The 15,417-nt window shown below is 48.0% G+C and overlaps 2 protein-coding genes across 4 annotated transcripts in view; one reads left to right on the forward strand and one right to left on the reverse strand.

Moving 5' to 3' along the window:
* SMARCA1 (SWI/SNF related, matrix associated, actin dependent regulator of chromatin, subfamily a, member 1) overlaps positions 1-3,938 on the reverse strand; it is a 33,579-nt gene extending 29,641 nt beyond the window's left edge. The window contains exons 1-2 of the mRNA XM_048070691.2: positions 3,785-3,938; positions 781-867 (exon numbers count right to left, since the gene is read on the reverse strand). Of these exons, the coding sequence (XP_047926648.1) occupies positions 781-867; positions 3,785-3,883 (186 nt within the window). The 5' untranslated portion in view covers positions 3,884-3,938. The remainder of the gene's footprint in view (positions 1-780; positions 868-3,784) is intronic.
* An 8,677-nt stretch (positions 3,939-12,615) lies between these two features.
* Positions 12,616-15,417, forward strand: part of GAB3 (GRB2 associated binding protein 3) — a 57,408-nt gene continuing 54,606 nt past the window's right edge. For all 3 annotated transcript variants that reach the window (XM_067004893.1, XM_048070730.2, XM_048070731.2), the window contains exon 1: positions 12,616-12,894. Coding sequence is in view for 2 of the 3 variants with exons in the window: in XM_048070730.2 (XP_047926687.1) it covers positions 12,823-12,894 (72 nt within the window). In the remaining variant the exon portion in view is untranslated. The remainder of the gene's footprint in view (positions 12,895-15,417) is intronic.

Here is a 15,417-nt window from a genome sequence, read left to right on the forward strand (position 1 = left end):
AGTTTATTGACAATTGATAAGAGACTAGAGCAGTGAAAACAAAAAGCAGCCTAAAAACATCTTCCCTCCTTCCACCCTCTTCTAATTCCTCTCCCAGGCAGTGCAGAGAAATGAGGTTTGTAGTCAGACCCCGACGCTTCTCTTCACTTCTCCACATGGGGACCTTCCCAAAGGATGCCATCCTTCACAAACTGATCCTGTGTGGACTGCCCACCGGCAGCAGCTCTTCAGGAATGCCTCCATATGGGTCTGTACCACAGGGCCCCCCGCTGCAGCATGGAGATCTGCTCCGCCGTGGGACCCATGGGCTGCAAGGGGACAGCCTGCTCCACCATGGGCTGCAGGTGAACCTCTGCTCCAACACCTGGAGCACCTCCTGCCCTCCTCCTTAGCATCTGCAGGGCTGGTTCTCTCACACTGTCTAACCCCTCTCTCCCAGCTGCTGTTGTACAGCCGTTTCCCTCCGCCCCCCCCCCTTCTTCAACCTGCTCTCAGAGGCACCACCAGCATCACCCATGGTCTCAGCTCTGGCCAGCAGCAGGTGCTTTTCGGAGGCAGCTCTTCTTTAAGAGGGGGCAGCTTCTGGACTCCTCCCAAAGGCCATCCCTGCAACACCCCTGCTACCAAAACCTTACCCCATAAGCCCGACACATCCATTTGTTTTCCTTTTCTGACACACCCTGCCTACAGTAATTTTTTGTTACTTGCAACTTTATTGACCTAATTCAAGCAAAGAAGTGTCAGAAAAGCTGCAGTATGCTTTGTTGTGAAAACACTTACCATCTTCTCTTCATATTCTGGATCAATTTCTTTTTCAGGCCTAGCCGCCTTTGGAGGAGGTTTGAGTTGAAATGGAGGATCATTTTTCTGAAATTCAAATTGTAAACACTCATAAATATCAGTATCTTTATTTAAGAAAGCAGAAATCATTTCCTTTTAAAAATCTGATATTTCAACAGGGAGTGACCGCATTAGTCACACTACTTCACCCAAAAGAGAACCAGTTATCTATGATGTAACTGAAGAATGACCAGATAAAAATGTAAATAGAAGGCGAGTCTCATTCTCATGTTTATTTCTGGAAATAGGATCCAAGGTGGAAGAATTGAAGGAAAGTACTAAAGAAGGGCCAAGCTTAGTTTTTCATAGAGAAGTTATTCTCAGCTGAAAAACTCAAAGCATGTTTCTACAAATTCAACTACTGCTTGTTTTACAAAAAAAAGCTAGCAAAAGTCATAACGCTGGCAGAATATCATTTCTAAAAAAAGTATCATAGGAAAAAATGTTTTGTGCAGTTGCTTTCCCCACCACCACCACCCAATTCAGTCTTGTAGTATGCCTTTTTACACATCTTCAATTAAAAATTCTTAAATACTTCCATTTTTGAAATGCACTAAAAGATAAAAAGTGTTTTTGAAACATATTTAACAATCTGAAAGGAACAGGCCAAGTGCATGCCTGCATAAAAGCAGGGTCAGAGGCTGGCAGGCACCTTAAGCATCAGCCCACTATAAACAAAACAAAATGAAATAACCTAAACTATACAGGGTCAGGTAGCAAAAACAGACCAAAACAGTACTAAACACATAACAACTTGTAAAGCAGCGTTCTACTTCAATTCCAGAACCATTACTGATAAATATATATGCCAACTTACTCTTTAACGTAAGACAGAAGGATACAAATAGGAGGGATGCTTTCTAAAGCTCTAAAATACCTTTTAAGTTTTGGCCCGAAGACCTAAGTCTCAGCAAAGATGAACAGCACTAAGTGCATAACGAAGCTGTTTGACAATTTAATGATTTTCTAAGAGCCCCAGTTCAGTTTTACAAGGCCAAATGATTATGTCAAAAGCAGACAGCATCCAAGACTTCCTACAGCAAGTCACTCACAACTTCTTCAATCATATAGATAACTAAATGCAACAGCCATGCCTCCGAGACAAAGCAGAACAGTTCTGTGTGCTACAAATCCCTTCTGGCTGCAATGAGTTGCTCAAGTAACTTATCAAGTAACTTATCTTGCTAAGTCTCCAGGGCAGATGGCTCTAACAGGGGTTCTGCTGTTACATTTCCCCAGAAGAAAACTTCACGGTGGCACACTGAACACACTTGATTTGTGTATTTGTGAATAACACATTTCTTGAGTTAAATAAGTAAACAAACTGACATTAAAAGTTACTGCAGCTACAAGGCTTCAGGTCCTACACCTTGACTCTCGGTATAAAACACATTTGTGTCCCTGCTCCCCTCACTGCAGTGGAGCTGTGGAACGCTGATGGCCCCAAAATATTAGGGAAAAACACACAAATAGAAGGAGACTACCAAAAACTGATGAAGAGACAATGTAAGACACATGCATCCTTTCTCTTCTGAGAGTTCAGAAGGGAAAAGCATATTGTACTTTAATTAAAATGCTATTCTTCATTCAAAAGTTACTCTGTGCTGGTGGAGCTGGACACATAGTCGGAACGAGCATCATCTCTGAACTTGCTTCTGGGTAATATTCTGAGTTATTAAACCTAGACCTTACCAATTATTAAATTCTGGTATTAATAATACCACCTCTTTTACTACCAACAATATCACGTACCTAACATAACCCAGAATCACAAAATATTTCATTAAGTTTATAGGAGTTTTACCCTAACAACTGCAGAATGCATCTTCATCGCTTAAAGGGCCTGTTTAACAGGAAATAGGAAGACTAGCAAAATCCTCGCTGCAAACAATTAAAGCAGCAAAAGAGGACTCTTGCTTTTAACTCATTTTGTTCGTGGAGCTGGCTGGTAACAGCCTGCTTCTACCGCAGAAAAGTCTTCCATGACAGATGAAACCCTAGATATGAGCCCCCTGAGAAATGGTGCCATTTAAATCCTCACAATAAACAGGACCATGCAACAGCTTCCAAAATAACAGACCTCAGCTGCTTCAAGGATCCAAAATACTTCACCTTGAAACCTCTGCCAACCAGCCTAAGCAGAGCTACCAGCTCCCAGCAGCGATGTAAAGCAGTGAAAGGGGCCAGGAGCTCAACAGGCTGCATATTAACATTATTATCATGCAGGTTCCTAACTGTGTAGTACCCAGCGGGCCTGTGGCCCAGCTGAAGTGAAATTCCATGGTCAAAGTAAGAACTCAACGAGCACTCACCAACACTTTCCCTTAAGAAACATGATGACCACCATGGCACAGTAGCACAACGTTGGTAATATTCTAAACCATTAACTGCTTTCAATTGATTTATAGAGAACCTCTGAACATTTAATACTCTTTTTGTATCAGTTAAGATAAAATCTTGCAGAATAAGCTGCAGGCTCGTACAGAAACCCTTAAACTTTTTCCTCCCCTTAACATTGCTACAGCATATTCCATAACCCTTCCCGCACCAAGGTAACGAAACACAGGATTTGGCATCCCTTTGGGGCAGAAGGTGACTTCCACTAGCTGGAATTTCGGCCCTGACCCCGTAACACCAGCACTTCCCGCAGGTTTCTGCGGCAGGCAGGGCACACGACCACTGCCCATAAGGCAGCGCCCGCAGCATCCATCCCTCGGGCCGAGCCCCGCTCCGCTTCCAAGGACACCCGACCACGACCCCCGGCACCTCACCGGGGGTCCTGCCGCGACCCTTCCCCAGAAAGTAAAAATAAAACGGGACCGGGAGGAGGCCGGCGGCCGCCCTCGCCCTGCCGAGGGGCTCAACCCGAGGAGCGGCACCGAGGGGAGCAGCCCGGCCGCCGCCCCACACCCGCCCGGGGCTGCCCCCGACCCCGCAGCGGTACCTCCTCGGAGCCGGGCTCCTGCGCAGCGGAGGTGGAGGGCACCTCGCCGTCCGAGCGGGTGGCCGCAGGCACTCCGGGGCTACCGGGGCCGGGATCCATTTTGTGCGCGGCCCCTCCGCCCCCAAAACGCGGCGGCTCCGCCCCGCGCAGGCCTCGCGAGGCTTCCGTGAGAGGGGCAGGGGCCTGCGGGGGGTCCCCGGGCTTGGATGGGGGTCCGCGGGCCGGGAGCGGCGGTGTCCCCCGTGCAGGTCTCAGTGCTTCTGTCTGAGGCTCTTCCTCGGTGCTGGAGCCCTGTGGAGGCGGCAGGTGTGTGATAAGGGGTGGCCCAGGCCGTGCCCCAGGAGGAGAGCCGCCTCTTCATGCCTTCAGGGCTAATGTGTGTCCTAAAGCGCGGGCCCTATAGCAGGTGTAGCTTGTAGGGAGAATAAAGATTTATGTTTCCTGAAGGCCTGCCTCGTTCAGCAGTGTGTGTGTCTGATGGTGGAAATGGCACTAATGGAGCAGCTCCGGATGGCTCCTCACGCAGTGTGTCCGGATTGCCAGCTGCTGAGCTGCAGTTTTGTTCGTGCTGCTGAAGGAAACCCAAAACAGCCCTTGGGACGCCACACAGAAAAAAATGAAAGCTTCAAATTGGGTGTTTTACCCAATGACTACTCACAAAGGCAATACTGCAAGCTTTTTGTCCACAGAAAGATCAAACCCCAGCCCTGTAGGCAGAGTGAGGCATAATTGTTTTCTCCTAATAACAAGCCCAGCAGCTCATCAAGATCTTCCTGCATAAATCAACAACTGAGCTGAACAAACGGGCTGTGTGGCTCATGCACTGCGTTTAGACAGACCTCAGAGACGTCTCTTCTATATATACCTTGATTCCAATCAAAGGTGCAATTTGTGAAGCATTGCTCTGCAGTTCTGAACTGATCCTATGACCGCCTGATTATTCTGAAATGGAGCGTCTCATCTAAGTGATGGTTCCACATACAAAATTTAAGCCCCAAACTCTCATTTTCCCTGTTGTGAGACATCTGCAAAACAGTGCTCTTCCAAATTACTTAGCACCCTATTGCCATCTGCCCCTGTTGCATAGTTTGCAACAGGACAAGGCCCACAGCACCTGCAGTAGCCCTTCCATCTGATTCATTTACAAAGGCTTTGGGAAGTACATTTTTCTTAGCACAATTGAGACGAGTGACATGACTGGTTTTTAGAGAGTAATCCAAATAGCTTTTCCAAGCAGGGCTCTCTAGAAAATGAAGCTTAACATCAGCGATGCAAAAGGTCTTTAAGGTGGGAAAATTCCAGTCTCTGATGCATTAGTTCTTAGACTTTACGGAAAATAGCCTACTAACTGTTTTTTAATATCTGGCTTTCCTACTGCAGTTTCAAATGCTTGTAGCTTCTGTTTATACAAAACACTCTCAAGTGTTTCTCACAGCTTGCTTTTTACTTGCAATTCACAGGAATATTATGTGCTGTACAAAACAGTCACGGTGCTGCTTTCATGAAAGATCCCCTTTGGATATTTTTTTGCTTGTGTGCTTGACATTTGCATTTGGCACTTTGCGTAGATGTGCCTGGTTACTTCTCATAGGTTATGTTGTGTACTCCTGAGGGTCCACAGGCCATTGTTTGAAAAATCACTTAGTCATACAACGGTATTTTCAAGTGATAATCTGATTAATTATTTAAAATGTACACAAGTGATTTTTGTATTTATCTATTCTTTCTTCTTACATGATATCTTTTCTAATATATTTGCAAAATTTCACAGAATTTCTCCTTTTTTTTCTCTTTCTGTGGTTGGGAGGCTGGGATTTAGTAGTCATGTAAAGCTGTAGATGTGGCTATTAGTTCTTTGCTTTTCCAGCTTTATCCCCCCTTATTTTACAGTCTGCAAACACAAATAGAAATATTGTCCTGAATGCACAGTCCCCTCCACACAGAGGTTTCTTAGCAATGAAGAAGACCTCCTCTGTCCAACCCAGAAAGATGGCACTCAACATATTGTATGACAAGAACTATGTTTTCTTGTCAGAAACAGGAAGAGTGATTGCGTATCCTTAGGCTCACTGTTGTCCATTTTTACATTTTGGACACTGCTGAAATATAGAAAGAGTTGATGACATGCAGATCCGGAGGCATTTTAAGTCCTATCCAGATAAGACTGCAAGACTTCTGAGCTCTTGTACTGTGGCAACTCAGCCTCTCCCAAACAGGGACTATTTGTCTTACTGTGGTGAATAAGAGACTAACCGTGATGGTCTTCGTTTTTCTAACACAGATACATTGGTTTGGGGTAACTTTTAAAAACTGAACCATGCGAAATATGAAATATGTGTATGCACAGCATGAGTAGTTGTCTGCTATCAGCAGTGAAATCTTGGTTCTCTCAATAATAGAAGCTTAAATAATAAAAACTGCTGGAAATATTGGTTGTGATTTCTGTCTTCTCTGATGTGAAGCTCTGTAAGGGACAATTGTACTTAGAGCAAGCGGCAGCACCCTGCGCAATGTCACTAGGTGGCAATGACACGCTGCGTGGCCTCGAGTGGTGGCTGCAGAGCACTGGTGCCAGGTGACAGGGCGGCCGGTGCAGCATTTCGTGGGAAGCTGCCCAGTCTTAAAGCTGGTCTGATCAAGAAAAGGAACAGGATTATGCAAGTCCGATTTGTAATGCATCCTGCACCTGCTGCTGTTTAGTCATTCCCAGCGCTGCGTTGCGCCAATGCAGCAGTATTGGGTGAACCCAGCACTGCAGGTTGTTGTTAGAAAGGGCTGGGGGCCCTCTCCTCGGATTTGGGGTCTGTTGGCTCCCATGTGCACCACAAAGAGACACTCCATGGAGCACTGTAGCCTAAAATCCCCATCAACGACGCTAGTCATTTCTAGCTCGAATGTACGAGCTATGAGTTCAGACCACAAATGCTGTGCGAGGCCTGTCCGCAACAGCTGATTCGCAAATACATCATTCAGCATTGAAAAATAGGATAAAATAGCTAACACATCCTATATATCTGGTTCAAAGGACTGATGGTAGCTGTACAAATACCCATTGCTTTTTCCCACCTTGTATGCAATATTGAATTTTTAGCTCCAGGTTTTAGCAACTAAAGCTTTACTGTGATATTGCAAAGGCTTCAAACATGCCTGAACTTCCCAACCACACAGTTTTTTTGCTAAACCCTTTTATCACTTGATATCCACTTTTGGGGGCATTTTTATCCATTTGTAAAGGGAGAAGACTGTCATCTCCTGGCCATGACAAGCAATGTTTGTGCGGTCACATTAGAATGTGTAAAAAATTTACCAAGCCCCATCAGCAACTTCTTGCAGATACCTTAATTGACTATAAGCATACCTTTAGCTCTTTGCACTCTGAAATTCAGTGTGGTGGCTCCTTCCCCTGTGCTGTGCCCCCCTCTCCTCCCTCTGCGCTCCCCAGCCCTGGCACCACTGCTGGTGTTCCTGCAGCTAAGCAGTGAGTCTGTACAAGGTCTGAAAATCCAGCCCAACAGGGAGGAATACTCAGCTCAGCTTAGCAAATCTCTACAGCTGCCCACTGTCACGAGGTAGAATGTGTCCACTTAAGCTGCCATAAACCAGGCTCTAGTAAGCAACAGTACCACTGTGTTTTCTGCCCTGTGAAAGACACTTTAAAAGTGTTTTTTAGGTCAAAGCAAAAGGTGTCAAAAAAAAAAGATTTTTACAGCTGAAATAAATCTGAGTAGTACTTTGCAGTACAGTGCAATTGCTTCCCTTTCTCTCCTAACCTATGCAGTGGTTTTGCAATATTGAAAACCTATAAATAACCTGCCTAGAGCAGAGACAGACAGTATCTCACAACATTTTGAATATTTGTGAGTATCCAGAAAGCAGTTCAGTGCAGTATAGGCTTGAACTCTCTTTAAAGCTGCTTGAAATTGTTTCTTCATAGATTCTATGCCCCAAATAAATTATCTTAAGTGAAAGGTTGTTTCTGGGGTTTGCTTTTACTTTGTCATCCCTAAGCTGATGGCAGGGTGTTTGTAAATGTAACAGTTCTTGCTCAGAGGTTTTAGTATGCACCAGGATTTCCTTTAAGTACAGGAAACGTGTGGAAGGATGCTGCACAAGTACTGCCTCCACCAGCCTTGCAAGCATGGCAGCTGCATTGCGTAAGCCAAAAGCTACCACTTCATTGCCTTTTTCTTCTGTGGAAGTCCTTTTGCTGCCAACCTTTTCACCTATTTTTATTTGCTAGCATCCACTCACTGTGGAAGACCAGTTCTGCTTAAGGAGCTGGAGTAGCTGTGCTTCATTGATTGTAGCCCACAGAGGATCTGCTTCTGCCCCCCATGCTTTGCTGTGGTGCTTCCCTGCCTGCCTGGCCGTCTTTCTTCCTCATCCTGCCATCAGCCTTCCTTTTCTGCAGCAGTCTCAAGCACACAGCTGCCACCAAATCGTTCTTCCTTCCCGGCACTTACACTCATTACACAGGGCATCCTCTTACGCACAGGGTTCAGAGGTCTGAGCTGCCTGAAATTTGGTCTCCTTGCCGCAGTACCCTCTCATAACTACACACAGGAGCATTTCATTTTTCCCCAGTGTTTTGCCATCTTCATGAAAGTCTCTCACAAACCACACTGTAAGTTAGGTAGGGTTCCTGTAACCATCAGTAAGGCTTTTATTGAACAACGCCAACGACAGAGGCAGGCTGTGTCCCACTTCAATTCTCCTATCTCGGTTTTCCCCTCGCTCTGAGGTTCTCTGGGCTCAGGACGGACGTGCCAGGAGAGCCTCTCTCACACAGGCTGAGCATTATTTATTATTATATATCAGAAAGGAAGTCGGCTTTTCTTAGCCTCTGCACATAATGCAATTAGGAAAAAAAATAAAAGGCTTAGATTCCTGAAAAGAAATCATCATCTTTCCTCCTGTATGTCCTCCCTCAGCCGTGAGGACTAATGGGGCCACTGATAGAATAATATATTTGTGTGGTGAGGACAGGCTACAAAAGAAGAGAAGGGGCTGAACCGTCCCCTGCGACGTGGCTGAATTTGTCCTCGTGAAGGGACAGAGGGCGAAATGTGCCGTCTGCAGCGGGGAGCGGGCTGGGAGCTGTCAGGAGCAGCTGGAACATGCAGACCGTGTCACGGCTATTCGGGGGCACGGGGCTTTCTGCCTGCTGTGGGAATGCCGCAGAGGCATGCGAGCGTTTTGCTGAGTAAGTGCAGTGCGAGCTCCGTCTGTAAACAGGGCTCGGGCACTGGGGGAGAGAACAGGGCTGTTCGCCCCGGGCTGGGGCTGTCTCTCGCAGGCATCCAACCTTTGCGGCCTCTGCGGGGTTTTGTAAATCAGCGTGGGGCTGGGCTGTTAATTGGACACTTTGGAGTTATGAGCCAGTTGAAATTGTACATTTGATGGCTATCAGAGAGAGTACGGTGTGGTAAATACCATTCCTAACTCTGTATACAATTCCTGGATGCCCCTGTGAGGTTTTTTATTATTATTTTTGTTGTTGTGTTAAGAAGAAGACACTATATTATGTACACAGGCAAGAGAATAGGAGCTCAATGGCAATGCAGTCACCTTCAGCACCCAGCTATTCTGTCACAGCCAGCTCTGCAGCTTCGGTGGCCAAAACAACAAAGAGATGCTCAGTGCTGAGGGCATGCTAGCTGAAAAAGATAAGGAAGGACAAACAAGAGGCCAGAAAAAAAGGTACAGGGGCAAAAATGCTCACAACGATGGGTTTCTTCTTTTGTAATTTAACACAGGCAAGTACCAAACAGAAAAGAACACAGATTATATGATGGGAGCACATCTCCCTAATCAGTGTCCCAGGAATGTCTTAGTGTTGCCATTCCAGTTGCCTGAAGATGAATTCTTAAAGCAACACAGTGAAAAGCAGAAAACAACAATATTGTCGGTTACATAGAAGGGTTGAGTAGGAAAGTGCAAGTCGGTATTAGTGAAACTGTGACCAACAGAGTAGTGGATACCAGCTCTGGGCTCAGCATTCCAAGAGCGAGATGGAAATAGCTGGAGAGAATTTGAAGGGGAAAACATAATATTATTCAGACACCAGTAAACAATCCTTATAAACAGCTGCAAGGGAGCTCAACCCACAGATTACAGAGGAGAAGGTAAGAGGTGATGTGATCCCTGTATGTGCTTGATATTTATTATGGTGGACCTGTTTAATATACTAAAAGTCACAGAGAAGAGAAAATTTAGAGGTTAAATTTAGATAAAATAAAATGTAATTGACTCAATAGACCACTGGAACAAACTACAAGGAAAGGGTTTTCTCTCATCATTGTTTGGCATCTTGAAGGTCAGATGAGGTAGCTTTTTAAAAGATATCCTTTAGTCCGGGCTGTGGGAAAACATATTTGCTTGTGGGAATGTCAGCCTAGGTTACTCTGGTGTCTCTTCCTGCTTTGATACCCACAAATTTGTGAACCAAATAAGTCCTCCTGGTCCTTCCTTTCCCCTCCCTCCCTCCCGATTACTCTTCTTTCCACAGGGGAGGAAGGATTTTCACTGCTCTCAGCATTCATCATAACCCTGTATGCCTTGCAATAATATGGAAATGGGCAAGTTTAAATAGAACGCTTGCTTCAATCAGTTGTCTGTGGGGTCATGAAGGAATTTCCCATCAAAATGCAATTAGCTAATCTGCTCTTTTCTCTTTTACTAGTAGCCAAGTGCTACTTCTCTCTGAAACATCAGGAGAGGAGCAGAGCATCACTTTCACAACGAGCAGAGAGCTCTTGGGTACCAGGCTGAGGCGAACTGCACCCACATGCGGGGTCAAACTGATCGAGCCCATGCTGGTCTTTGCTAGGGGCATGTGTCAGATTAGTTTGGTGAGGACTTCAGCGCTTTGTTCTCTCTGTAACAATGGCTACTGTTGGTATCTACGAAGGCTTCTCAGCTTATGATTTTATTCCAGGAAGTTTCACTGCAAGAAATAAAATCTCTCAGCAGACTTTGAAGATTTGGTGAGGCAGGTTCTGCTCTTGTACAGGAAAAAAGGAAATTTCATCCTTATTGCAAGTTCTTTTTCTTTTTCCCAGTGGTCAGGAATTTTTTTGAGAATATTCCTGTAGCTCTGCCTCCAGCCGATTTTGCCTGGAGGCACCATCAGCCAGCAGAAGCTGCTCTCTTCCCAGGAAGCACCAGCTTATGTGTAAAATAAAAGCTTCAGAAATGAGACAAACGAACCTAAGCAAACAGCCAAAAATCCTACAATTTCAAGCCTTTCAGCATTGCAATAAAATTAAGATTTTTTTTTTTTTCAATTGGGGTTTGCTAACGATTTCTGCTTGTATACTTGAGACATCCTTGAAATCCCAAACTGAATGCTAATGGACAAGTGCAAAAGCTGGAGCTAACACAGAGCACCCCAAGGGTTGTGCAGGATTGTTCAGCCAAAATTGACTTTCCTCTGGTATTCTTTCCCTTCACTTTCCACTTGGTTTCCAGCCTCAGCTCGCTCTCTACAAATGCTTTCATTTGGTAAGACTTTTAAAACAAAGACCCTGGCATTCACCATCTTGGTGAAGCGTATGCTTAAGTAAAGGATGTTGTAACTTGCAAGTGGTTGAGAAATTTGTGCACAAAGCAGGGCAAGAGTGAAATCCCTCTTCTTCCATCAGGGCTAGATACCGCTCGTTTTGAAGCCTGCTCTTGTCCGACACGTACCCGGGTGACATGTTATCAGCACAGCGAAACCTGCTAGGCTAACAAAATAACTTTGTTTGGAGCACAAATACCAAGAAGGCACAGCAGCTTTCATAACAAACACGTTACCCCCCCCACGCTCTGTTTAATTTTGCTTTCTGGCTTCCTGCATTTCCCCCCAGGTTACAGGCACGATGAGTAACCTGCCGTGGCTTTCATTTATCCTGAACACACTGGGGAAGCGTGGGCAGGAGCCATCGAGGGAGCAGCCACACGGCCAGCAGGGAGCAGAGCCGCTGTGCTCCTCCTTGGCACCATAGCTACTGCCCAGCATGTGTTTTGGGGACAGAAGTGACAATTTAAGCAAGTGTTGATGTCTTTTGACTGCCCTGCGTCACCCCCTCTGTTGGTCACGTACGAGTGAAACTAGTCTCAATCCTGCTGAAAAAAATAGCCTTCTTTATTTTGATTTTGGACTTGCTGTGTTCCCAAAAGTCGCTTTCCTGATTCTGTTCATCACCAACCTGTCCCATCCCTCCCTGTCTCTTGTGCCACCACACGGCAAGCAGCATGGGGGAGCTGGTGGGGACCCGATCGGTCTGAAAAGGATCTGGGGAAAAAACGGGCGTTGTTATGGCACTGCGGGGACAGCACATGAGGCATGCCCCCCTCTGCGCTGCCCTGGTGAGGCCCCACCTGGAGTGCTGCATCCAGGGCTGGGGCCCCAGCGCAGGAAGGATGAGCGGGTCCAGAGGAGGCCACGGGGATGATCAAGGGGCTGGAGCACCTCTGCCGTGGAGGAGGGCTGAGAGAGCTGGGGATGTTCAGCCTGGAGAAGGTCTGGGGGGACCTCGCTGCAGCCTTTCAGTACTTGAAGGGGGCTTGTAAAAAGGATGGAGAGGGACTCGGGCTGATAATGACAGGACGAGGGGGGATGGCTTTAAACTAAAAGAGGGGCGATTCAGATGAGCTGTTAGGAGGAAATTCCTCGTTCGGAGGGCGGTGAGGCGCTGCCCGGGCTGCCCCATCCGCGGAGGCGCTCGGGACCAGGCTGGACGTGGCCCCGGGGCCGACCCCCCCCAGCCCCAGCCCCAGCCCCAGCCCCGCGGGGCCGCCTCGGCGCCGGGCTTCGCACCGGGGGCGGCGGCCGGGCGGGGCCACCCCGGGGAGCCGCCCGGACCCGGGGGTGTCGCAGCGGCTCCCCCCGGCCTCCATCACGTGCTCGGCGAGCCGCGGGGCGGCGGCGGCGGAGGGAGGGCCGGCCGAGCCGGGGATCAATGTCATGACTTCCTCCAGCGCGCCCCGGCCGGGGGAAGCCGCTCGCACAGCGCCGGGGAGGCCGGGAGGCGCGCCCCCGCGGCGGGGGGAAGATGAGCGCCGGGGACGTGGTGTGCACCGGCTGGCTCATTAAGTCGCCCCCCGAGAGGAAGCTGAAGAGATATGTAAGTGGGAGACGCTCCCCCGCCGCGCCGTCGCGATGCCCCGGCGGCCCCGCGCGGGGACGGCTCGGGGGGGCACGGCTCGGGGACAGCCCCCCGCGGGCGCCCCGGTGCCCCCCGAGCGCTGCTCGCCCGCTCCGCTCTCGTCGTGCAGCGGCGCCGAGGCTGGAAACCGCGGCTCGGTTTCGGTTGGCGCTGCCATCGCGGCCGGCCCGGTAACGGAATTGCGGGCGCGGCTGTTGCGGGGAAGGGCAAGGACCCCCCCCCCCCCCTTTGGGGGCAGGGGGGAGAAAAGGAAAAAAATTAAAAAAGGAGGGGGAAAGGGGGAAAAAAGGGGAAAAAAAATAAAAAAGGGAAAAAAAAGGGGGGAAAAAAAGGAAAAAAGGAAGAAAAAGGAAAAAAGGGGGAAAAAAAGAAAAAAGGGAAAAATAGGGGGAAGAGGAAAAAAAAAGGAAAAAGGGGGGAGAAGAAAAGAAAAAAGAAAAAAAAGAATAAGGAAAGGGAAAAAGGAAAAAGGGGAAAAAGGAAAAAATAGGGAAAATAGGGAAGAAAGGAAAAAAGGGGTAAAAAGGGGAAAAAAAGTAAAAAAGAAAGAAAGGAAAAAGGGAAAAAAGAAAAAAGGGAAAAAAGGGGGGGAGGAAAAAAGGAAAAAAAGGAAAAAAGGGGAATTAAGAAAAAGAAAAAAGGGGGAAAAGAAAAAAAGGAAGAAAAAAGGGGAAAAAAAATTAAAAAAGGAAAAATAAGAAAGGGAAAAAAAACACCCTAATACTTGACATCTTAAGTCCCGGCTTTGTTCAGATGCTCGGCGCTTTCCGTGCCATGTCCGTGCCGCTGTCATGCACCAGCTCGGTGCACGGGGGGCGGTCACTGGTGAAAAGCGCTGCGGGGGGGCTTGGGGACCCCGGTGGTCCCTCGTGGGTCGCGGTGTCCCCAGGCACAGCCATGGAAGTGGCCTGCCACCTGCCCCGGCTGGGCTGCGCGCCCTGTGGGGCTGTGGCCACGCGTGTCCCCACCGCTGCCCGCGTCGCCCGCAGCGTTTGTCACGCTTGCTTCTGGTTTATCAGCGTTTTTCCCCGGGCTGCTGATGTTGGCTTTTTGTCGTGGCATGAGGAATAGCCGCCCGGCAAAGAATGCAGTATAGACAGCGCTGGGTCGGGTGTTTTTCCTTTCTGCTTAACAGCGAGGAGAAGGGCTCGGCTTCTGCTGTCAGCATTGACTTTTAACTTGGTGGAAGGCAGAGTTTCTTCTCTTAGATCATAGTGTGGCATTGAAACAGCTGAATATTGCTTTGTTCCACTAACATTTTCCAGTTCGAAAATAACCACGCTGATGTGTCTCGAGGGAGCTGCAGATAAAATATGGATATCTAATTTTTGTTGTATTTTATAACGAGTGTGCTAATGGCCCTTCAGAGCAGACACCAGACAATGCAAGAGCCACTGATTCACCCAGCTGGTGTCATTAGTAACTCTGTCAGTGAAGCTATTTCTGATGACTCTATATTCATAAAAGGGCGAAGCAGAGAAAACAGAATGTGATAAAAAAAAAAAAGGCTGGGATTTGAAAGCCCCCATTATACGGTTGCGAGAGGATGGCCACAACAGGGGCTCTGCTCAGCCTGCAGGACTCTGCAGCCTGCTCCGCTGTGATTTTGCAGTACAAAACCTGGGGCGTTTGGGTCTGTGTTACTCTGCAAACAAGAATCACTGGATTAGCCCAATCTCTGTGGACTAGGCTTTGTTTTCTGGTTAGGGGGATAAACTGCTCCGTAATAAAGCAGAAAGAAATCTGCTGGAAGTGCAGTAGAGGTTATGCCCTTTCTCATCTGCCTGGTGACACAGGCGATGCTACAAACCAAGTGGAAATCACCTCGGACCTGCTGGGAGCTCTGTTTTTCACTTTTTTTGTAGTTTCACCAGTGTGGCAGCTCGGGCATCACGCGCAGGGTGGTGGGCAGCCCGTGCTGAACCACCCTGACTGCTTTAAACCAACACGAGCTTGGAAACAAAGCCTGTGTAAACCGACTTCGGTAGGTGTCGAGCATCAGCTGTTCACAGCAGCCTGGCGTTGGCTCGGCTCCTGAGCAGCCAGCAGGCGTAAATCCCCAGCTTTACTCCAGCCCTGGGGCTCAGCTGGCACAGCCCAGGGTCTGGGATGGAGCTCGCAGGGAGCTTCAGAGGGGGGCCTGCCCCTGCCCATGGGTGCCCTGCTCCCACCGTGCTCCCCCAGTTGCTCACACTGGGTCATTTTACTTTTCCCTGAGCTCAGCATCAGGCCCAGGGCTGTCTGCCTGATGAAGAGATCCGTTCGCAGTACTCAGGCTCTCGCCATAAAGCCCAGTTAAATTCACTGGGAACTGTGGTGAGGAGACTGGGATCAAATGCTGAATTCAGGTTGGGAGACCAGGAGCTGCAGACAGCCCCCTGAAGCCAGTGGGAATATTTACAGTGCTTATAAAATCAGACCAAAGTGCTTTTGCAAAATGGGACCCCAAAGACCGGAGCATGCCCTGCTTTATGTTTGTTC

The sequence above is a fragment of the Anser cygnoides genome, chromosome 13, assembly GCF_040182565.1.
Source record: "Anser cygnoides isolate HZ-2024a breed goose chromosome 13, Taihu_goose_T2T_genome, whole genome shotgun sequence".
Classification (NCBI taxonomy): Eukaryota; Metazoa; Chordata; class Aves; order Anseriformes; family Anatidae; genus Anser; species Anser cygnoides.